Source organism: Lepidothrix coronata, unplaced genomic scaffold, assembly GCF_001604755.1.
Source record: "Lepidothrix coronata isolate B3197 unplaced genomic scaffold, Lepidothrix_coronata-1.0 Scaffold1, whole genome shotgun sequence".
Taxonomy (NCBI): Eukaryota; Metazoa; Chordata; class Aves; order Passeriformes; family Pipridae; genus Lepidothrix; species Lepidothrix coronata.
In genome coordinates this window covers 11,643,063-11,668,016 of record NW_016690181.1, presented here as the reverse complement: position 1 = coordinate 11,668,016, position 24,954 = coordinate 11,643,063, and the positions used below count along the sequence as shown (strand labels likewise).

The following is a 24,954-nucleotide window of genomic DNA, read 5'->3' as shown; positions in this document are numbered from 1 at the left end:
CAAGGACGTTCCACTAACCATATTTGAAGCTATGTAATACATGGTGAGTGTGAACAATATTCCACTAAGACATAGCAAAGTCTTCTTTCCATAAATGAATCATATACAAAGAAAGGTAATGCCTATTTCTTAAGGCTGGAAAGGGCCAGCAACAATAGTTCTGAGTACCCTCCCCTCCATTAATCTTCTCAAGCTTTAACACTGAACCAAATGATGACAGTTAAACGTGAATCCTGGTTCTGTTTTTGTTGATCATTTTAACAGATGGACTGGGGAAGGTGTGGGTGTGCTGTGAAATGGCAATTACTGCAGGGAGGGAAATGTAGTTGGATGAAAAGGAAAAGAGATACAAATTAAAAAAAAGGAACAAAGCAGAGAGGGGAAGTGAAAAATGAAAGACAAAAATTCTGGTGACCTTACATTTCACTGTATTTTCTGCTGAATTCACCAGTGAGATATTGAGCAAACGATCAGTAATGGTAACAGCTACATCTGTACTTATTCCACCCAAGCTGCAATTTTGCTCACATCTTTGTATAAATATCAACTTATTTCAAGAAATATATTTTCCAGGAATAGAGGCTTCCAAATAAACCCATATTAATACCCTTTTTCACAGGACACAGCTAAAATATAGTTCAGATCTCTCCTCAGAATGAACTCTACATTCTCAGCTCCTGTGCAGGAAACAAAGAGCTCCCTTCTGCCTGGCAATCGAAGCAAGCAGCTCAATAACAGCACAGAGGTGTGACAGCAGCAGGGACAGCAAACTGAGAGACCCTCACATAATGAAAATAAGACTGCAGCTAATAACAAAGAGCTAACCTTTTTTCCTCCCAGGTCTTGGCTCTTGAATATGTATTATTTCAAATTCTTATTCATAATTCACTGGTTAGAGCTTTCCAATAACGATCAGATCTGGCGTTTTTTCCTCCCCAAGGAAGTAAGAGGTTAATTTTCATCAAGAAAAGGAGGGGGAACGGGTGTCACTCTGGGACCTCGGTTCACCTTAACTGCTTTCTCTCCTATGTGTGTACATTCTCTGATGTATTGCACGATTTAAAACATTTAGAGTCTGTCTCTGATCTATGGAAAAACTCAGAACAATCTGAAAAGGGATCTAACATTTGATGATCTCCTTCCTAGCAGACTTAGTTCATCAGCACTAAGATCTTTGAAAAAAAACCAACAATGACAAAACAGCAGAAAAACTGATACGTTTACAACATGGAAAGGAAGCTAAGCTCGAGAGGGACATGGTGACATTCTCAGCCATGAAGAACAGCTGTCTCATGTCTCAGGGTATAGCCCTAACTTCTGCAGTGTTCTTTCCATAAAGTACTTGGGAAAAAGTAATTTCTTTCTTTAAAAATCTGTTTTATGCTTAAAATTTTTCTATGCTTAAGATTTTTTTTTTCAATCAGTACTATTAATATACTGCAAATGTGATGGCTACTGGGTTTGCAAAAGTAGGGATACTAGTAACAACATGAAGAACTTTTCACCTGTGTCACCAAATACAGCATGACCTGGTTTCATAATGAATGAAAGAAAAGCCCAGCTGTCAGGCAATACTGTACAGAGAGTTGTGAAGGGAGTTTCAGTTCACTTCTTAGCAGACAGGTGTCTGCATCCCAAAAGCTCCATCACAGCTGGCACAGATTGATGCTGTTGTTAGCAATCTCAGCAGAGGCCAACCTGTGATCTGAGAGTTTATTTATAAATATTTTAGCAGACTGAAGAACCAGGAGGAGTTTTAAATTTACATTTCTTTATACATACTCCCACTCAGAATCTGTGAGCTTAGTAAATCTGTATAAAATCATCACCACGGCCTGACAATAGGATTTACAAGGGCAATGTACCCATAAAGGCAGACGCCTCCACTGACAAGCAGGCAATCTTAGTTTCCAAAATTATTTTAATTGCTAATTTTTAAAATTCCCTAAAACATTAACACAGTGTTACTGAAGGATACAATCACTACACAGTCCTCGCCCTTTCAAGGCCTCTGTTGTAGTGATGGGATGCATCCTAAATGCAAACTCAGTGCTGAATGCCAGGAGCTCAACACTGTGGGCCTAAGAGTGCTCAGGACCACAAGGCACAAGATGAAAGAGCAGACAGGCAGACACTTGCTCTGAAGGCTGCTAGAGGACAGTGCAGAGCAAATGCAGGATAGAATACAATGAAGCTTGCACAGCATGAGGTGAGAAGCCAATACTTCTGTCAGAAATGTAAGAAAATCATACTGTTTACTAGCAAAGCTTCAAGTAACAGTTCTAACAGCTGTGACCGTCAAACAGGTCTCTCACACTCCCAACAAACTGCTGTATCAGCCAGAAGAACCAGACAACTCAGGAGGACTCCAAAATCTGCTAAGGTGTCAGTAGCTCTGTGATGATGTTGTGAGGGATTTCTTCTAAATGCCCAGTGCTACATATGGAAGGGAATTATGAGGCTAGAGAAAAAACACAAAGGCAATCTGTCCTCGTGACTCAAAAGAGAAGGTAACTAACTTCTTCCTAAAGACTCCGACAACTCTACTCACTCTTTTGATCAGAAGGAAACTCACAGGAATGGCAGTAAATCAACAAGTTATCTTAGCTGTTCAACCATAACTGCAACAAGATGAGAAATGAAACCTTGCTCATACCATCAGCACCAAATACTTTCTTACCGTGAGACGTTTCGAGGCATCCACTTCAATCATCCCCCGCAAAAGGTTCTGACAGTCAGGCGGGATAAAATGTGGCATGTGGAACACCCCACGTTTCACCTTCTCCAGCAGTTGCCGCAAGTTGTCATCATCGAAAGGCAGGGCACCCTGCGGGGATGTGATGGAGTGGTCAGTGGCAGAGAATTGGAGAGGGCCAAAGGAGAAAAACCATAATAAACATAGTGAGAGAATGGAAGTGAGTAAGTCAGCTTATAATGAATTATTATAGTAAGTGAAAAAAACTTCTATCTGTTGAAAATAAGTAACTTCTTAGTGCTGCTGTATTTCCTCTAACATAGGAACAAAACTGAGGACAGAGGTTTTTTTATTAGACTTTAATTAGAAAATGACTACCAGTATAAAATAAAATACAAAATATGAAACTGCCTTTCCAGGCAAATTCACCAAAGATGCATGGATTCACTTAAATTCAGCTCAAGCTTTTGATCTGTTGGTATTCCCCCGGGGCATACTTTCACAGCAGCAATGTTTATCGTCTCCTTATTTTTAATCTTCCTAAGACACACTTATTGCAGACATTGAAAAGGAGGTGAACAGCTTTGGAGAGACTTTCAGCAGAGAACATGCCCTTTCTGATGGAGCATTGAAATGACACAGCTGAAAGAAACCCCAACCAACAGCAGCCTTTGGAAGCAGCAGATATTCTATCTGTTTAATATACTCCATCCAGTTCCCATGCTGTGGTCAGGTCATCAGTTCCTACTGCTTCCCTACTGTAGCTCACTTACATGAATGGCTTGAGGTTTTTTTAGCTGAAACTACATTGTGAATAGATCATCAGCTTGCCACAAAAAGCAGTAAAACACCTATCCTTGCTGCAAGGACAAAAAGGAAAAAGAGAAGTTGAAATCTTTAGGATAACTCCCCTGACTGCAGCTGATACCCTTTTATAGCAAGTCTGCACCTTCCTAGATATTCTCACTTCCTTCTTTCACTGCCTAATTCTAGTAGGTGCTGAGCTTCCTTGATTTCCAGGATGGTTTGTGGGAAGCTGCAAGCTGTCAGCTGCTGCAATAATGAAGCTTTAAGTTGTCAGTTCTGGCACTGCTCTTACTACAGTGAGTAGTGCATCTGTATAAGCAATCCTGTGTCTACAGTTTAGGGAGACCAACAGCTCCATTTACAGCAGCCTCAGGAAGTCACCTGATGGCAACCACTACTGGGCACTGTTTACTAGGGTTTGTTCTTTCAGGTGGCCTTGCAGGGAGAGCCTCCCTGTTCCACTGTAACCAACCTCCTGAGTTACCTACGCTTTTCCTAACCATTCCAGACTTAAAGGAAAATCAATTCTGATAGTTCAGTACTTCGGCTAACGCAATTTAAGCCACGATGAAGTCAGAAAGGACGCTTTGTGGCATTTCCTGAAGGTAACAACTACACCTTTTTTATTACTACCATCTGCTATTATATCTTGAGACTTTTTGTAGGGTTCTTCCTGACATGATTAACTGGAGAGCTCTGGGCTCTCCATCATTAACAGACTTATTTCAATCATTTTTCAGGCTCATGTGTGTATGTAGGACCAGACGAAGATGCAGCAACAGAGACATGAAATCTTGACAGAGAATCTCCCTGAAAATGAAAAGCCCACTCCTACAAATCCTAACCATCTTGACACATTCTCTCTTCTGTTCTTACAAATTCAAGAAGTTATATTAAGAGCTCATTATACAGTTCTATTTTATCAGTTATGAAAGTAGTTGCTCAGTAAGAGATGACCGGGTGCTGCCTAGTGTGACAGTTAAAATTCTTCCCATGCAGCATCAAGATAAAAAATTTAAAACTTCAGAAATGTCAGTGAATTGTAATGACTAAAAAGAAAAAAAAGAGTAAGATTGGTTAAGGGGAATTAAAGCATCATACTGAGATTATTTCAAGGTATTTTGATTCAGGCCATTAAAAAAGAATTGGCATGTTTTTTGAAACAAAACTATTTTAAAATTTTAATGTATTTTAAACAAAAATAATATGCAGAATCTATCTCTGATTTTACACTGTACAAATGCTTTTGTCAAAATAAAACATTTAAGTGAAGCAATTAGGTTTACTGATAAATGTAAAAGACTATCAGAATTTTACTTCAGGCTTGTTACTTTTATAATTACAGATGATCAGCTGAACTATTACAAATATAAAATGCTTAACATGCACATAAAACCTATATTCATACAGAATATCATGCCATATTCTATCTGCACGTGGTATATGCTTTTATTAACATAAAATATATATTCTTACATTAGACTATGGAAATTGGTAACAAATGCCAAGCCTATCTGCCTTCAGCTGGACATTCAGTTGTTGTATGTTTAGGAGTATTATAACAGCACTGTAAATCAGAATAAATGGCACTGAGAATTGAAACTTTGTTCTAAAGAAGGATAAGTTACCAGATACCATATTTTGAACACTAAAAGTATTACTGAGCCAGATGGAAACTAATTTAAACTCTGTACTACTGGCTCAGTTTTATATTCTCAAGTGTACCAAATTAAAATGTAGCTCACTGCTTGCATGAAACAAAGTTGTGGCACTCAAACCTTCCCTTGGAAAAACACTGCAGTTAATGTATGCATATACCTGAAACACATGTACATATACAGCAGAAAAAACGAAGGCAAACCCAGCCATATTTTGATCCTGTGAAGGATGACTTACTGGACATTCTCTGTATCCTGGAGTTGTAACCCTGTACATCCTTTCCAGACAAAAAAACATGCTGCAATATCACAACACAGCAAAGAGCATTTATGGAGACAAGTTTTCGATGCCTGTCTATGCTCTCCTGTGCAGGGCTGCAGTATTTCAAAGAAGCAGTGAAATACTTCTTATGCTTTTCCTTTGGGGTTGATGTAGAAATAAAAGGACAGGATGCCACTGAGAGATACAAAAATAGGGGAACTATAAAAAACCACCTGTACGTGATGTCAATAGAATTGCCCTTAAATACAGCAGCACTTTCAAATTTTTCTTTTCTTTTTAAAGGCTAATGCAAGGAAGATGACTCACCACTAGCAACGCAAATAAAATGACTCCGCAGCTCCAGACGTCTGCTTTCCTTCCATCATATTTTTCTCCCTGTGCAGCAATGACACAGAGGTTCAAAAGACTGATCACTAGTAAATGAATTAATTATCCTTGAAGAACAAGAGAGGGGAGACTGGGAAACCCCATATTTCAATTCAGCCACCTGTTTCCCAAGGCAGCCTTCCCGACTAGGAGGACATTACACAGCCCGCTAATTGAATTTTTGTTAACGTCAGTTTACAGTCATATCTGGGATCTGTGGGAAAAGGCTCAGAAGTAGGGAGCAGGGCAGGAATGGTTGACAACTCACAAATTATCAAAGCTGACATTTTAACAGTGTCAGAGGTGCATTAAGGACATCAAGAAGGTGTTTTTCTCTTCCCTGGTTCTTCAGGGAGCTTGTCACCAGCCACAGTATTTGTGAACTCATAGTATTGTCTGGACAGTCTCTTCTGTATGCTTCCTGCTTGACTTTACATTAAAGACAAGCTTAAGAGGAGGGCAATCTTGGCCACTGAAATCTTAGATACTTATTTTCAGAGGACAAAGGGAGAGCAGAGGGAAAGAACAGTTTGTATTGTTTAGTGGAAACCAACATCACTGACAGTCAACCCCGGTTCTTCTACTGAAATGACAGCTACATAAGAGACAGGAAAGCAGACGGGACTACATCCCTTGGGTTGAAAGATCAAATTAAAGGAGGCTCCTGCATTTCTGTCTGATCACACAGTACAAAGGGTACTGTGAGAATAACACACAATTATTTCCCTCATACAGTTAATGTGACTTGATTCAGGGATGAGCCTTACGCTCCTTGTGTCCTTCCCGTGCCATCTGCCTTGGATAGGTTTCTTGTATAGAGGGTCTATCTGCATACTTGCAATGAGTGACACTTCAAAAAATATATTTATAAACACTAATGTTAACCAACTTACCCGGATGACTTCAGGACAAGCATAATGTGGTGATCTGAAATACAAAATAGAGTCAAATGAGCATGGTATTTATGGTCATGTGCATTTCCATTTTGTTTAGCAGAATCATGACTGGCTTGCTTGTACAGAATACAAGTATGCAAACAAGCATGTTTTCCTTACCTCAACAAGAACACATTTCTAACAAACTCAGAAATTGGTCAAGAACTAGCATAATTTACAATTCTGTGGCCCTACTATGAATTTCTTTTCAGTGAGGAATGATGAGAAGACCAGGCATATTCTGTAACTATACAGAATTCCAGCCCTCTAATCCCACTCTTTAACTTGGCCTTGTATCTAATTAGAAGGAAGGCTCATGCTGCACAGTCTTTAATAGCAAAAAAGACAGAACAGTATTTTCAGACCAAACAGATGCATTTCTAAACCATGTCTGGTACCTCTTCTTCTAAAATGACTCTCAGTTACTTCAGTGGTCACAAAAGCTGCCAGTATATGATTTCAACGTTGTTTTTTTTTTTTGTCTTTTAGAGAACTAAAAAGGATGGACAGTAGCACTATTACCTAGTGAGTTAATATATTCTTTTCACATCCTTCTAGCCATATATCTCTGGTTTGATTCCTGGCTGAGAAGAGTTAATTACTTCAACTTGCCAGGTAATAATTTTAATTCTTGAAGATTATAGCCATGGCTATTTATTTTATAGCCTTCATTAAAGTAACTTGACAAGTAAAAGGGATGCAAACTGTCTGAAACCTGTGTGCAAATCATGCTATTGTTTATACTGACACCTCCCAGCAGCCCCTGAGCCTGTCTTCATTTGTGCATGTGTTTCTTGTGACAAATGCAATCATGGCTGGGCAATACCTGTCTCACAAAGTAATGAGAAAAACAGAAGCACAGCGAGGTTAGTTTTGTGCTAAGATGCTGTATTAATGCCCAGTGAGACAGCCCATTAATTGAATTTCCATACACACTACACTTAACCTTTGGCAAAATATCATCCCATGGGCATGGAATGCCCTGATTTGGTATCACAGCTTTTGGCAGAGCATGACAATAAACTCAGGATACACTTGGGACTGCAGCTACCTTGACAGCAAAGTTCATGTGAGGAGAGAGAAAAGCAGTTGATCCCTCACAAACTTTAGGAAAGATGGAATTCAGAAGTTTAATACTATATTTAATACACCCCTCTTTCCCCAGCCCCCAGGCCCCCATTTAAGAGGTGGGGCATTCACAGGTATTCTAACCAGGCCTGTCTGCTCAGTAGTGTCTTAGTTTAGACTACATTTTAAAAACCTTGGTTTGAGAGTCAAAATAGACAATGAAAACTGGAGCTTTCCCTCAGAGAGCTGGCTAGAGTTGGTCATTGTGAGACCAGAAAGAATGGACTTGTATCTAGTGGGTAGGACAGACTACCCGGGCTGTCTTGGTAATCTTGGTAATTCTGTCACAGACAACCATGTGGACAAGGTTACTTAACATTTTTAAAAGCTGCAGCTGGCCACAGTTTGAAAAAGGTGACCAGAACCTGACATTGAGTCTACTCTTCTGACTAAAGCAAGAGCAATGCTTTCACACCTCTCAAGAGTTTCTATGAATTCACTGAGATTTGTGTGAGGCTTTAGCTGTTTGAGGCAAAAACTTCCATAGTAACAAAGAGTGTGGTGGCAACAATAATGAAATAAAGATAAAGCAGTCAGTAATGATAATAAAATCGTTGCTTCTTGACTAAGCAGGGGCTGATTTGGGAGGTTTGCAGCATATTGTTGGTCACTGCTAGAGAGAAAGTGAGGCCAGAGTGAGACTCTGAATTGCTTAATATTATGTACATTTCCCAAACCCCCAAAATACATTGTTTCCTGTGAGTTTGCTTCTTTATAGCAAACTGATAGCTGCACTATACCTGTTCTTTTCAATACCCCAAAGTCTTCACCGCAGGCACATCACGGGACTAATGCATGATTTTGCAAGCTTTTAGAAGACAAATTATTCTTGTGAGAATGCTTGACTAGTGATATTATCTTTTTCCTGTATCATAAAGGTGGTGTATAGTGTATGGGCCATCCTTAAGGCACACACAAATCAGAAGGAGCAGCACCAGAACTGGGACTGCAGCCCAGGTCTGGACAAGTACAGCCAACTGTCAGTAGTCCTGGACTGCTTAGACTGAACAGTGAAGGAGGGAACTGTAGGGACCATAGTAACGCAACAATTATTTGGAAAAAACAACATGGTAGCAAAAAGAGGTCAGGACTTACACAGATCAATGATATTTGCTCAGGTTAGTCACCTCAGAACAGAAAGGCCTGTTCTAGCATTCTGTATAACTTAGTCACATTAGTTTTATCGGAAAATATATGGGGGGGGGGGTAAAAGGAGTGAAGACACAATTTTGGTAACTGTTCAGCTCCTGTCACTTAGCATGGCTGAGTTCCTCTTGCATGCATTTTGGCTTACCTCAGGTATGGCTGCATTTCCTTGTGAATCATGAAGACACACAGTACATTAAATGGTTACTACGGGGATGCCTACGGCTGAGCTAGAGGCTTAAGCCAGACCTCTCAAAACCTGCATGGTATCCTGTACAGTTCAGCAACACCCTTCAGCACAATACTTTTTGGATGGCCATGGCACTGGGGTGCACTGGAAGAGTCAGCATCTCAATGTGCAGAGTGTTCCTAGTTTTATTTGTATATTATGACTCTGACAAAAATTTCAGAACTCTTAATTGTGAGTGCTGAGCAATGCAACCACCCATGCTAACACCTGAGGAGGAGCACAAATCTGACTGGGAACGATTTAAGGTCTGGAGAGATGTTTATGGGGCCGGAAAAGACTATTATTCCATGGACTGACTTGTTATTCTCCAGTTTATTACCAGTTTTATACCAAGTTTAATGTATCCCCATGTTATTCCTTATGGTTTGTATTGTTCAGGGCTTGTTCAGACTTGCCCTCAGTTATTTCCCGCCAAAAGTTGTTTACTCCCTTGTTCTCCCCTGGTTTTCCCACTCATCTCTCACTGATTGGCTGATGGATGCTGCAGAGTGAGCTCCCATTGGTCCTTTCCCCTGGACACTCCAAAGTTCCACCCATCTTTCTCCTGTTCCCCAATCCCATTCTGCCCTGAGTTGTCAATCCCATGCTCCGCCCCAGTTATGGAATCTCCCCTTACCCATACCCTATATAAGTCCCTGTTTTCCCCTAATAAAGTGGCATTGCACCCTTGACCTTCAACCGAGTCCGAACCCTTTTGTGTGGTGCCGCATCCCTATCCCTTTCACCCTCGGGGCGTGGCAAACACCCTTGAAAAGAAGAATGTAAATGTTGTGAAAGATGCGTACATATATATTTATGTGTCCCACTAGGAAAATGCCCTTGAAGCATTCACCTTCCTGAGGTCTGCTTAAGTGCAGTGGAATCTGCCATGTATCTTAAAAGACACCACTAAAATTCTGCAAAAATTAGGGGACTGGGTGGAGAAAATGTTACAATAAATCCTTTGAAGAAGTTGGATTGATTCGATCATTCAACAACTGCACTGCAACTGCCCAGAGAGCACAGGTTTCTGGCATCACCATTCTGAATTCTCACCAGCACACACCAGCTAGATATCTGAGCATTATCTTGGCTAACAGCTTTAAAAGGGTTCCTCCAGTCAGCCAGAATCCATAAAAAACTAATTTCCATGCTACCAATCACAGAGAACTTCAACTGCTGTAAAGACAAAACTCAAATTTAATCAAAAAACTATTTATCTTTCTACAGAGTCATGAATATTTCTTTGGCTCTTATTACTAATTATTCAATATAGATGTGTCAAGAGCAACATTCCCTACCTCTTCCCCTAGGCCACCTCCTCATCATTCTGCTACATCTCTGTGCAGCAAAAGCCACAATCTGCCCTCGATAGCAAATAAGTATATTGCTCAGCAAGATCAAGAAACAGTTGCTGCCTGCGGGTACTGCTGCAAAAAAAAGCAGCGATGTTGGCAGTGTTTATTACCAGGGTGATGTGGATTTTCCAAGGCTAGTCGGCCTGGGGCAGGAAGGGCTCTCTAAATGGTCATTCACAGCTGTGACTCCAGGACACAGTAATCTTAAGAATCTTGGGGGACCTTAACAAAGCATTTACATGGGATTTAAACCAGAGTGCAACGGTGAAATCCAGGACAGCTCTGGCCAGTTAAGTCAGGCATTCAGAAACAGATGTATATATTGTTGATGTATCTATCCTGAATTTTATCTGAGAAACTAGAAAAGTAGTTCTTGATCTGTGCACATCAAGATATTGTGCAGCTACAGTAGATCTGAGACAACCAGGGCCATATCTTCAGTGCAGATGTGATGTGCCCATGACTTACAGGTCTCATTATGTAAGTAAGAGAGCCCTGCACTGTGCACACAAAAATCTACTGTGCCCACACAAATCAACTGTGCACATTAAGGTTTATCTGGGAATACACAGTAACTGCTTTGCCAGAGAAGCAGTTGACTGATCAAGAAGGACAGGGAAAAGCTGTGTGATCCTACTCCACAGCGTGACAAATCTTGTGTTACACTGCCTGATAGGTTCCTAAGTCCCATCAAAGATGTCCCATCAAAGGACCCAGGCTTCAGTCCTTTGATCCCACACCTTAAGATGGTACTATTTGGGGAAGGAGAAAAGCTTTGCGTGCCATTCTTTAGGCCTCACAGATACAGGCAGAGTTTCTGCAGAGGGAGGAACAAGAAGAAGTCTCCTTTCCTCTGTTTTTCTTATGCATGAAGTTACCTTGATACAGGAGGTTGTACAGTTGCACTGAAGTCCTCCCCCATCTAGCTGTTTTTGCTGTTGCTCAATGCTGGATTCCTTCTTTCCCCCTGTTAATCATCATCTCCAAGCTGGCTTTCAGAGGCAGAATTTACCACTAGAGCAAAAGGCTGCCTGTGCCTTCCCCCATGCTGAGTAGCAAAGGGTTGAGATGAAGAGGAACACCAGAGGAATAGCAATATAGATAAAGGGAATTCAGGAGTAGGACACTGGCATTCCAAGTAGAGAAACTGACAGCCATAGATTCCACAGAAGAGAAAGACAGAGAGACTGACAAAACAGTTCCAGTAGCAGGGGGTAGTTAAGGCTGCGGTGAAGGCAGTAGCTGTAGGTAAGGCTGTAATTAAGGTAGTTAAGGCTGAGTGCTATTTTCCCATTAAAGCTTCAACTCAGTCATTTAGCTTTACATTAGAAAACTCAGCATCTAGCTCTCAGCCTTTTTACAGCTGTTTACTCCCCAAGTGCAATTACATTTTGGGGAATCTGCAAATCAGTTCATTAATTAATGCATCAGTTCAAATTATTAGGACTTGGAACCTTTAAGAGATTGTAATTTAAAAAATCAACCAGACCTTTGCATTAAAAGGGCATAAAGATCACAAAGTTAAGTATCCAAAAGTTAAGAACTGCTGAAATAAAGGTTGAAGAGGTTATACTGTACTCTGCATGTAAGTCAGGTGGATGTTTTGCTGTGCCCAATGCCTCTGTTTTACTTCTGGACAAAGCTGGAAATGTGAGGGAACAAGGACAAGCTTGCAAGAATTGCAGCTGATTGACATACAGGAGAATCAAACTCTGTCCCTGCCACAGAGTCCTTCTGTGAAAGAAAATGAACAGGTGCCTTAAACTGAGATGTTCACAGGTAATTATGAGTTGCTGGTTCCCCACTTTTCAGAATCACAGTGCTACACATCTGAAGTTTGATTTAGAGTATTTATAAGCACGTGGAGCAGCAGCTGCAGTCAGTAGGTGCTCTGATCTCCAAGTAAAGGACTGTTATCAAGCACCAAGTATTCTGAGATACTGGGCCCCAGAGTATCCAAGTGTACACTCAAAACTGGTTGACGACCTGAGTTTCATTTTGAAGAATCATGTGCCCTCATATAAATAGAGATAACCAGATCTATGTGGCAAACCTAATATGAAAACAGTACAATTAATATTTGCAAACCGAAGACACTGTGATGAAATCCTACCTAGCATTCGTAGCAAGGCTTGAATACAGTGAGCAGAAGTTATTCATGGATCCATAAATGAATGATGAGGAAAACCCAAACATTAGACAGCTGTTTACTCATAAAAAACATACCATCCAATCATCAAATGAGGCAAAGACTTGTTGGAAAAAACCTATACAAACTTGTAATTAATGGGCATATCCTAATATGCACTGGTTAAGTTAATGTTATACTGCCAGCTGAAGAAAAGCACATATTACATTTTCAGGGATTGATTTTGAAGACTTAAATCTCTTTTAACACACCTTGGGATATATTATAGGTGAGGCTGGTACCAATAATTACTAATCAGGTTGCCTGATATTTCCCTTGGTAATCCTCATTTTCAATTCCTTACCATTTACTATCAATTTAACAAGAATTTTCCTTGTTTTTCATCTGTCTCAGACTGGTTTCATGTTTCTGTGTACCTGCATGTTGTGTATGGGCTGAAGCATTTCCACTATCAAATTTAAATTAAACATTTTCTTCACATAAAAAAAATAAATTCTAGTATCCTTGACTGCAAAGGGAAAATTTGAGTAATTATTTGCATTCTCTAGAAAAATTTATTCAAACTGCCTCAAGAAAACTGAAGTTGGCATTTACTAGCAGAAATGCTCTAGAGGATCAGAGAGGATCAGGATCAAAATTCTACCTGCACTGGTAACACTTCACAGAATTTTTTTTTTATCTGAAACTGATACTGTGAGCTGCTCTGGCTGGGCTTATCACAAGGTACCGAACTTTAAAACAAACTGAGTGCAAAACTAGTGAAGTAGATCTAGAACTGACAGCAACTGAATGGAACAACCAGGTAAGGGAAGCTAGAGCTGGAATCTAGTGAAAAAGAGAAAAAGAGCACAATATGGAGTAGAAATGACTGGGAGAAGTCAGCAATACTACACTACAGTACAAATGAAGAAAGAGATAATGGAGTGCTGAGAATGGTGCTGAGAATGCAAGCTCTTGATGAGATGGGGTAAAAAGGTACTAATTCTGGCAATTCCAAATTCAAGAGCTTAAATTTGCAACCCTACCAATAACTGGATGTAGGACACTTTCATATGTTTTAGACATATGTACACGTTTATTATAAGGGGTAAAGAATATCTGCAGCATCATGTCTTGTCATTAAAATCAGAAATGGTGCTTGGACACTGAGGTGTGCTGCTCCCCTGAATTATCTGCTCACCACAGGTGTGCTGATACACCAGATACAAATGTGAGGGAACCAGGAGCTAGATGATCTCTGCTAGCATTTTTAACAAACACACAGTGCATTGGTTGTTACAAATACCATGAGCTCAAAAAGAGACAGTAATCAGTCCTAAGAGTATACGTGGGGTTGTTTTTGATAGATTCAGGCAATCTGTGGGTCAGCAAAGTGTTGCCAGGAATTGCTAAGGAGAGCAGAGAGCAGAAGAATTGACTGAGCTGCAGTTGGAAGTTGCTGTTCTCCTCCATTATGCCACCAGCAGCTGCAAGGCTTTCCTCTCACTCACAATAAAATCATAGCATCGCTCTTTCCACATGCGATTGGCTTTCTGAATCAGGCCGAGGTTTTCTTTGGAGACACCAAGACAGGAGAACTGTTGTACACAGTCAGCTAACTGGGGAGCTGTCAACAGTAGTGTCAGCCTGACTGCCCCTGCAGAGGTTGGGTCTGGTGCTGGGGTGAGCTACCTTTACAAGCCAGCTCTGTCCTAGCTCTTGGTTGAGATAGAGACTGGGACACAGGCAGTACAGAGACCAGCACTACTGCGGGTTCTCTGTCACCCAGCGGCTTTCACCCATCTCCATCCAGTAGTGTTTTGAAGCTGTAAAGAGTGAAATTAAGAGATGGCAAAAACTTACTTTGCTAGGCTTCTGTAAATGGTGAACTAGGAAGGATCTTTACAAACTCCAAGGAATTGTAATGCAACAGTATCCTCCTTCAATCCTTCATTTTAGCCATAAGCCCTCAGTTCAAAAAAAGGAACATCATCTAGGGAATGCACCAACCCTTCCTACTTTTCCAAGACTCCTACAGAAATCACCACATTTTATGTTCAGAGCAACTTAGTCACTTCAATGATTTGCTAAGAGGGAGAACTGAAGCAGGGAAAGGCAATGCTTCTTGTCCTAGACTGTGAATGCCTTCAGCAGAAACAGAAATCAAGCTCAAATAACCTGGGTCTCAGTCCTGAGGTTTAACCATAAAGCACTCACTCTTCTTGCCTAGTGACAATTCAGGGTGGATTGGACAACATCTACTCTGAAACACTATGAGACAGCACATCAGAAGAATTGCTGTGAAAGAGACAGGGGAGTCTCTGCATGCCACTGCCTGAATGGGTAAAGAGGGAGAAGAGCTGAAGAGATCTAAAATAATAGAAGCAGCAGCCTATCACATCTTTCTCTTCCTTCGTTGTCTGCTGTTAGTTGACAGGCCTTCCCTGCTCCTGAAGGAATGCAGAGACTCACTGTGTTATTTTGGCATTTCAAGGACCATCTCTCCATAAGACTGCCTTGCTGTGCAATTTCTGCCATAAGCAGAATAAGTTCTGCAGACCCTACACACATCTCCCTTTCCCCTCGAGGGTCGAAATTTGAAACGATGGCTTATTCCTTTGTGCTGTGTATATGCAGGATTTTCTCAATATACATTTCCAGTAATGGGGATTCATTACAATCAATGCCCAATGAGCAGTCCATTAAGTGAGAAATTATGTCAATGAAACAGCAAGTCCATCCTTACCTCTCTCTCCTATACAAACACAACTGGATTGAACTATTATGGTTTTCTCCAGGTTGTCATCAGTGCTACAGAAAACCATGCAAACCTAAGGACTAACTCCCAGAAAACAGTGACTCTGAGGTATGCAATAGATCATACTTCAGGCTACATGAGGCTACTCTTCATGAGGCCAGTCAAGGCCCTGCGGTGACCTGAAGACTACCCAAACTTTGGACTAAACTTAGCAGTTCACTCATGACAGCAAAGAATTTTTGGCTGCTGTCTAATCGCTCTGCTGAACTGACAAAGTTAGCTGTACCACATGGCTCAACCCCATCTGAGCCTCCCACTCTGACTGACAGAAATACCTGGAGACTCCTTGCATGACTTTCAATGGAAACGTTACAGTTTCATCTCATTATCAGTGTTCACTGTACAAATAAAGCCATTCTCCAAATTAACTTCTGGGTGCATGGAGGACCATCTCATTACGGCTCAGTATCTCAGCCATGTTTCAGTCTATTTTGTTCCTTTTCACACTAGCTGAAAGCACCAACTACAAGGGTAGGTAAAACTGTTGCCTTGAAAATCTCTAAGGTTGGTTACTGCGTGTGCTCCAAGGGAAAGGGAGTCATAACTGGATTACCTTTCTCTGTGAACAGTGTGGCATTTTTTTATATATTCCTTCCTCCCTCCCTTCACCCTCCAAACCAGAGAGATCACAAGACACCAGTATCAGCCACGCTGGGCTGCATGCCAGGAGAATTAATGAAGTGGTGTAATAGCTCACACGGAGGCCTAGTGATTGGCAACACACTTAAAATGCATCTGCAAGGCAGGAGATCATAGCATTGCTGCTGTGTTCTGTTTATTACAGGCACATCTCTTCCGTTCCACTGATTTCTTTATTAGCGCATTTTAAGGCCACAATGTGGGGGCTGGATCTGCTTGAAGCATGGAGGTTTGAATTCCAGCACAGCTTATGGGAAGGAAGTCTCCCTTTGAGACTCCAGATCTGGATGACAGAGCTTGGTGCTAAAAAGAACAGGAACCCTACCGAGAGGTTCCCAAGGAGTTTGAAAAATCCTACAGGGCAACTGAGACTGGGTTGGGAAAGGGAACAATTTTATCTAAAGAGGATAGAGGCTTTGTCGTAACTGCAGGGAGGACTTCATTCCAGAGCCATATCTAACCTGACCTTTAATGTTTCCATGGACAGGGCACCCACCACCGCTCTGGGAAACCTGTTTCAGTATTTTACAACCCTCAATGAAAAAAAGCTTCTTCCTTATATCTAGTCTGTAGTGACACTCTTGTAGTTCAAAACCTTCATCCTATCACAACAGGTCCTGCTAAAAAGCCTGTCTCCATCTTTTTTATAGGACAGCTCCCTTCCAGTACTGAAAGGTGGCAACAAGGTCTCCCTGGAGCCTTCTCTTCTCCAGGCTGAACAACCCCAACTCTCTGTCTGTCCTCATAGGAGAAGTGTTACAGTCCTTCAATCATCTTTGTGGCCTCCTCTAGAGCTGCTCTAACAGGTGGACATCCTTCTTGTGCTGAGGACCCTGCAAAGCTGGATCCAGTGCTCCAGGTGGGGTCCCACCAGTGCAGAGTAGAGGGGCAGCATCACCTCCCTTGACCTGCTGGCTATGATTCTTTTGATGTAGCCCAGGGCAGGGTTGGCTTTCTGGGCTGCAAGTGCGCATTGCTGGGTCATGTCCAGCCTTTCATCCATCAGTACCCTCAAGTCCTTCTCAGCAGGACTGCTCTGAATTCCTTCATCTCTCAGCCTGTATTGAAGATACTGGGTGTTTCCCTGATCCACGTGTGGGACAGTGTGAGCCTTGCCATCACAGCTCCTTGTTTTTCATCTGTGCTGCTAAGAGCTCAAATCTTGATTAAACATGGACAGGAAAAAATAGGTTGGTCCCAGTATACTCATCAACCAGCATTCTATCATACCATGAACTTCATATAATTTTGCTATCCATTATTCATGACTTGGAAAGCAGGGCCATATAGCCTAGGACTGAGAGGCAGTGGCTGGGCTGTAGAGGGAACCCCAATGGTTCCATGTCTACCCCAAAATGCCTTGGCCTAGAGCACGGACTGAAAAAGCATGGACTGTAATGAGCTGAGAATAGGGCTGAAGTCATCAGATTCAGACTACCGAGGGCCAAAAAGAGTCATAGAATCATAGAATCAGCCAGGTTGGAAAGGACCTCTTAGATCATCAAGTCCAACCCTTGATCCACTACCACCACAGTTGCTAGACCATGGCACTAAGTGCCACATTCAGTCTCATCTTAAAAACCTCCAGGGATGGAGGATCCACCACTTCCCTGGGCAGCCCATTCCAATGCCTGATTACCCTCACTGTTAAGAATTTCTTCCTAATATCCAACCTAAACCTCCCCTGGCAGAGCTTAAGACCATGCCCTCTTGTCTTACTGATAGTTGCCTGGGAGAAGAGACCAATCCCCAACTGGCTACAACCTCCTTTCAGAGAGCTGTAGAGAGTGATAAGATCTCCCCTGAGCCTCCTCCAGGCTAAACAGCCCCAGCTCCCTCAGCCTCTCATCATAGGACTCTCATCAAGGACTTCCGCTTGAGTCCCTTCACCAGCCTTTTTGCTCTTCTCTGGACCTGCTCCAGCATCTCAATATCCTTCCTGAGCTGAGGTGCCCAGAGCTGGACACAGCACTCCAGGTGTGGCCTCACCAGCGCTGAGTACAGGGGAAGAATCACTTCCCTGGTCCTGCTGGCCACACTGTTCCTGATACAGGCCAGGATGCCATTGGCCTTCTTGGCCACTTGGGCACACTGCTGGCTCCTGTTCAGCTTCCTGTCAATAGTCAGTTTTGTATGGCAGGAAGTGGAAATCTGCTGGTCTAGTTGCTGAGCTTGCTGTTAAAACAAATTCAGACACAGCTAAAAGCTGACATAGTGGTGCCAGGCTGCAGCAGCTCGATGCAGGTGCTGCCCTTGCTACAGTTCATTGCTGCAGCCCCTGCACAGACAACAGGACACCATGCTAAAGCACTGGGAGGGGGTGGGACACCGTCCAGTGGTGCCCCTAGGGACAATGGTGATGAGAGGGCCTTCCCCTGAAGAGCGTGTCCAGTCCCTAGCCAGGCACTCGGGCTTTGCTCAGCTGTTGGGGCTTACTGCCAGCTCCCTTGGAAAGTCCTACAAAGCTCTTGCTGGCAACTGAATTGCCACGGAAATGTCTTTAGATTGCCCCTGCAATATTCCTCCAAGCAGTCTCCTTTGTACGTGTATTCATGCCCTGCTTGTAATTGCAAAGGACCCTGCTTCCTCCCCCTCAATCCTGCATGTCAGCTGAAACAAAGCAGTGTGGAGCATGAACAGGAAGAGCTGCATGCAAGCAGTCAGTCTAATCAGGACATGCAAGTTCCATTTAAGAACCTCTAGACTAATTTATTTTTTCACTCCCTAACATTTTCAAAGTCTCTTCTTACAATAGTAAACACTACTGCTTTCAGTTACCAAAAACTACATGGCCAGTAAATGCAAACATATATCAGCACATGCAGATGAATCCAAACCTGAAAACCTTAATTTTTATATCCATATATGACCCCTACAGTGGCCTGCTTTTCGCTGTACAGCACTTAAGCCCCTTTCTTTTAGCTATCTGATACACTACATGCATATATAAACTTATTATCTTGCTGGAAAATACCAATGTAGTGTGTAGGTCTGCAGGTCTTTAGTGACCCTTACTATAGACAACTTCTGTGTCTGGAATCTATCACTCATTTTTGCAATATGCTTTGAGACACTCACCCACAACTGGTTTCTAACAAGCTGTCCCCAACCTGCAGTGATGCCATCCCGAAGTCTGCTATCCGAATATTGTTCTTTTCATCCAGCAGTAGGTTTTCTGGTTTTAAGTCCCTGTGGCTGTAAAGAGAGGATCAGAATGTGAGTTAAATTATCCACAACAGCTTTCCCACTCTGAAACTTGTTTTTTATCCAGAATAGCACCCAGCCTGTTATATTTTAGTTGATTTAATTTTATTTCTTGTTCCAGGAGAACACACATATTCAAGGTCCAATCTTTGCAGTATTCTAGACTGTATCCCAGATGCCCACTCCTGATGAATGCAATGCCTGCAGTGCCCTGACAGGAAATGAACATCTTCAACTTCCAGTGATACCAACATAGTATGAGGGAGAAATCGAGGGAAATAGGTGGGAGGAGAATTCCAGCTTGGATTTAGGGCTGACATACTCTGTAATATGCCAGCTCTTTAAGGTAGGAGGCAACACTATCAATATATTCTGTCAACAACATGAAACAAAATGTGTGATATCTAGAGAAAAAACATTATTGATGTAAATGCTACTGCAAAAAGCCCTTATTGGGAGTTGTTTGCATAGGCATATGGCTTTGAAATAATTTTGGGTAATTAGTTTTGATGGAGAAACCCCTTCAACACAGCACTGCTTATAACTGAGGGTGTCAGCAGTGGGAAGGAAAAGAGAGGATTCCCTCCCTTCCATCAAAGCTCCATTCTCTTATTATTTGGCAACACGAGAAGAGTCAGGCAGCCACAATCTTCAGGATGGCTCTAAATCACAAGTATCATATATTGACTAATTTATTAATCTCCATTAGTCACAGTCAACACCACTGTGCTCCCATGTCTGCTTTTTAGTACTCGGGTGCTTTTGAACAACTATTACATTCACTTGATTTTACATCCAAAGATCTTGCACAAAATTTGTAACGACTTTGTTTTTTGTTTCTTTTTATTTGCAACTCTTGAAAAGTCACAGAGATGAGGGAAGCATTTTGGGCAGACCAAAGAAAAAGCTCTTTTCTTGCTTTTGCTTACAAGAAGGCAAAATCAGTCTTTGATGTCTTGCTAATAAAAGGTCCAAACGGGAGCACTTGAATAGGCAGAACAGGCCAGCTTTGGTGGCTGGTCAGAACACAAACCTGTGGGAAAGGGACAGCCAACAACACGTGCAAGTGTCAGGCTACACTCATTTGCAGCAATGATTCAGGAGAAGCAGTTACTCTGATCCAAAACAACTCAGCAGAAGAACCAGTGTCAGAATAGTCAAGTGACACCCATCATGGAAAGCAGCCTTATCTTCACTGCATTTCCTAAAGACATTCCTCTAGCATTCCTCATGCATGCAAGTGTAATTCTACCTCTATACCACTGTAAAGAAGGACAGTCACTACCCTCTCAGAGAAACATGAGCAGCATGACAATACCTTGGAAATTAAATCCTCTGATCTGCAGAGAAGTGTGGAATGATCAGTTAGAGACAACTTGTAAATAATGCAGGTCAGTTCTATGTAAAACCAGAGCACACTGTAATAGGACACCTGGGGACTGTAACAATTATTTCCAAAGGAGACTTCCAACAAAACAGTGCACATTCAAAACAGTTACTGGTCATTTACCTTATCACTGAGACCTATGACTCCTTAACTCTCACTTTTTAAAATTTAGTCTCCAATCTTGTATAAACATGATAAACCCTGCATGTTAAAATGGCCTTGTTAACCATGGGCAAACTATCCTGTAGATAATGGAGCATCATGATTCAGATTTGTGCATATTTTCAACTGAAAATCCCAAAAGTGCTTTATCAAATCTATCTTTCTCACAGAAATCCCAGCTTTGAGGTAATTGGAGATAGAAGATGTATTAGCTTTAAACTATCAAGATAGGCATAACTGGTTGACAAAAAATGCAGGAGATGCGTGACAAGGAAAGGTTTCAGAGTCAGTGAATGACCAGCTAATGGTCAGGAAAAGAACCCCTGAACGTCATCATCAAGGACAGCAGTCCTGGACAAAGGCAAGATCATCAACATATGCCAAAGTTTAATATATTCCAGCTCCAGCAGTGAAACGGAGTGAAGAGCCCACAGTTCTAAGGCAAGCTAGGAAAGCTGGACACTAATGAGATAGTAATGCATGATTTAAACTTTCCTCCAGCATACATCCTGGACAGTTCTCATCTTACAACTGCTTTCACTGATGGGGTACTGGGGAGACCTTATCCAGCTGGGGCAATGTGCTGAATTTTCCCTGTTTGAGGACCAGTGGTCAGGGGCCAGTAACAGCTCCCTGTAAAGTGAACGCTGTGCTCGTTTGATGCTATGAAACAAGAAATCTCCCCACAGCTCAAGCTCAGTGTGTCCCCTTCTACCATGCATAGTTTTTCAGTGACTATAGTTATTTTTCAGTGTTGGCAACTGCTCCTGTCTGACTGCTGAACTGATACAGGCTATAGAAGTTGAGGGTGCTGCTGCCTGTGCCTGTTCCACTGTTTGAGTACTGCATGATCTGATATGATTCATATATATATATATATATTTTCAGTCTGTAGCAGGCATACTGCTGACATGTGACTTTTGTACCTAAAAACTGAATGTTTCACTTATCCTAAAATTGTGCAGCTTATTTAGAGAGAAGAGAGAAAACATGTAGGAATCACCAAGGTGGAGCACGACCTAAGCACAGGACATCCACAAGAGTTTCTCCAGCCATGGATGCATGCTCACAACAAAACATCTTATTTCAGGAAAACAGTGCAGCTAAAGGAAATGCAAAAAAGCTCTCCTTCCATGATTCAAAGCTTCCAGCCTTGGCAGATCTGCCACAGGCCCTGGCTGGAACACAATTTATGTGACTCTTGAACCAGATCCACTCCCAGACCACTGAGAGATAGTGAAAGGGAAGGGATGATGCCTTTGGAAATGAGTACAATATTCACTAGTGGAAAGGAGTCTCCTTCTTCCCATCTCATCCTGTCTTCCCATCAGCTGGGATCCACAACACAGTTTTTGGGAGAATCAAGTGAGAAAATGACGTTCCTGTAGAGTGGCATACATATTGTAGGGGTTTTTTTGAGAGCCATTCCAAGAAAGAGAGGAAAAAGGAGGTGCCACTATCCACATTCCAAACATGGAGTAAGCTTTACCTCACTGTGCTGCGGAAGGCTTTTCCCTGAATGATCAGGCTACATGGGCTGATGGAGGTCTTTAAGGAGAGGTGCTGACCCACCTCCCAGCAAGCATTTTGAAAGCTTTAAGTTGGGATTGGGGGACTTGTGGTGAGATAGTATATGTGAAAAAAAAACTGGAGTAGCAACAGACCTTAAGGTGCTTTTCTTTCTTTTCCTCTAGACACTCATCAAAATAAAGCCAAGAAAATTATCAGCCCTTCACTATAGAAATTATCACTTCACTGAGAAGAGAGGACAGTCTGGACTCCATTGAGAATCATTACATTTATTGCTGCCTGGGCCCCAAAATACAAGAACTGTCATATACAGCAGTTTTGTATCTCTCTGACCCTTCTCCATCCCTCTTTCAACACAGTCCCTAATGTCCAGTATGGATGGTTAGCATAGGAATTTCATGGCAGCCTGAGTATGTTTTTTTGTATTTTGGCAGTACTGTTCTCAGAGATCAGGGTGCCAGTGGGATTAGACAGTACTTGCACATTCAAACACAAGAGAATTGCATGCCCCAATGAAAATTTTCTTCTAGCTGGAACATTTCTCTGATATCCATCTTTGGACCGCTCTGAATTTGCCGAGGAAGCATCCTGGGGATAGAAGTCAGGCCAAGAGTTTGCACCAGAGTGGCAGAACCAGCATCACTGCCACTGGGAAAGAGACTTCCTCTCTGTATTTGCATTTCCCATCTTTGTATTGCCAGCTTTCCAAATGCCAAGGGGAAGGGAGAGGAACATATGGGAATAGGGAAGGCTTGTTATAATTTACCTAAGAGCCCAGCAGCCTGGACTGCCTAATGCATTCACATTTGAAAAGAATTCTCTTGTGCCAAAATGAAACAAAACAAAACAAAACAAAAATCCCACTGTATGTGGTAATTACTTGGCATTAATGGAACAGTGCAGAGTAAATGCATTTAATTTGGTCCCATTCCAGCTGATCTCTCTGGCTCTCCGTGTCTTATATGACCGCATCAACTCCTCTCTCTGCAGGTGAACAGAAGACTCATTACCCTTTTGTTGTTCTAAAGGCTCTAAAGCTGTAGGAGCTTTATCACATGGCTGGAAAACCAGAAGAAAGCAGCTTCTTTACTGACAAACACAGCAAACTCTCCAATTGAGCCTTGCATATGCTGAGAAAGAATATGATTGAGAAATGCAGCACTGCAAAAGAAGTCAGTGTAAGCCTGATCCATAGTGGCCACAGACTCCCAGAGCTTCTCAACCAAGAAAAGAGCACAAGAAGTTGGCCTCAGGAGCAGGCATCCAGCAGGCTTCTGAAGGGAAAGTGAATGAAAGAAAGGGAGCCACTAAACAAGCCATGACAGGTGAAGCACCCACTGTCAGACTCTCTTCAACATCCCCCTTTTATAAGACACAACAAAGGCTTTACAATTTCCTTGCAGCATAAGATAGATACAGAGAGAGCTCTGAAAAAATTGTCCCGTGGAAATGCACCATTCTTGGAGATGGTGCATAGAAAATGAAAGGCACATATATGCATTAACATGTTCCAGCTCCCCACTTACACACTGGTCATGCCTGCTTTCTAGTCACTGCCAGAGATGCTATTCAGACAGTTCCCACAGTTCCCTCTGTTGCCATTCTAGTCCATCCTCCTGCTCTGGGAATATCCCCGTACTGAAGCAACTGCAGTATACATAAAAAACAGAAGTAAAACAGTCTGACTGTCACCCAGGGCTGGCAGAAGAATTTTAGTGTAGGGACAGACTCTAGATTTTGGATTCAGAGGAGCTATGTCACCTGGTATGAGATGATGAACTAAGCCATTATTTTGAAGTGATTTTTGAGCTGAAACGTTCATATTGGTTTCTATGACAACTCATTGTAGGTCACAGATTTCTAACCCAAGAAACCTCTTAATTGGAGTAGTTGCAGGTCATTTGTACTAATCAAATTGGTGGTTACTTCGCAAATGCTTTTCTTACTGACCCCAAACTCCCAGTAGGGCCAGAACACCGAATAATTGTTCTGCACTATGCCTCTTAAAGTGCCTGATGTGATGCAGATAATTTATCAGTAACAGTTAATAGTATAAGAAGCATTATTTTAAATTTCATGAACAGAAAAAGCCTTTAATCTTATTTTCTCCTGCTTCTGCAAATCAGATCCAAACACGTAACTTGTATCTACCTACAGAAGAATCTTTGTTTACAGCCATGGTTGCTATGCTCAAATTTAGTAAGTTTTCACAGCATTCTGCAGAGCAAGTAAATATAACTATAGCTAGGAAAAGGGACAACATCTATAAACATATCAGGAATCCTGGGGAAGGATTTGTATGCATAAAACATTGCTTGTTTTTTTAACAATTATTTTCATTAATCTATTAAAATGTTTTGTTTCTCCCTACCAACCTCTCCTCAAAACATATAGTCATGCATTTCAAAGCCAGAACAACTGGTCAGGTCTGATCACTACTGATGTACTTGACAGAGAATCTTACCTGGTTATGCTTACAAT

At 41.8% G+C, this 24,954-nt stretch overlaps 1 protein-coding gene across 11 annotated transcripts in view; it reads right to left on the bottom strand.

Annotated features, from left to right (window-relative positions):
• Nucleotides 1-24,954, bottom strand: part of BRSK2 (BR serine/threonine kinase 2) — a 320,754-nt gene that overhangs the window by 66,390 nt on the left and 229,410 nt on the right. For 10 of the 11 annotated variants that reach the window (XM_017812769.1, XM_017812798.1, XM_017812814.1 and 7 more), the window contains exons 5-8: nucleotides 19,269-19,385; nucleotides 6,703-6,736; nucleotides 5,750-5,818; nucleotides 2,681-2,827 (exon numbers count right to left, since the gene is read on the bottom strand). In XM_017812769.1, coding sequence (XP_017668258.1) covers nucleotides 2,681-2,827; nucleotides 5,750-5,818; nucleotides 6,703-6,736; nucleotides 19,269-19,385 — 367 coding nt within the window. Of the gene's footprint in view, nucleotides 1-2,680; nucleotides 2,828-5,749; nucleotides 5,819-6,702; nucleotides 6,737-9,166; nucleotides 9,187-9,587; nucleotides 9,645-19,268; nucleotides 19,386-24,954 lie in introns of those variants that run through there. The other variant, XM_017812840.1, reaches the window with a different exon arrangement.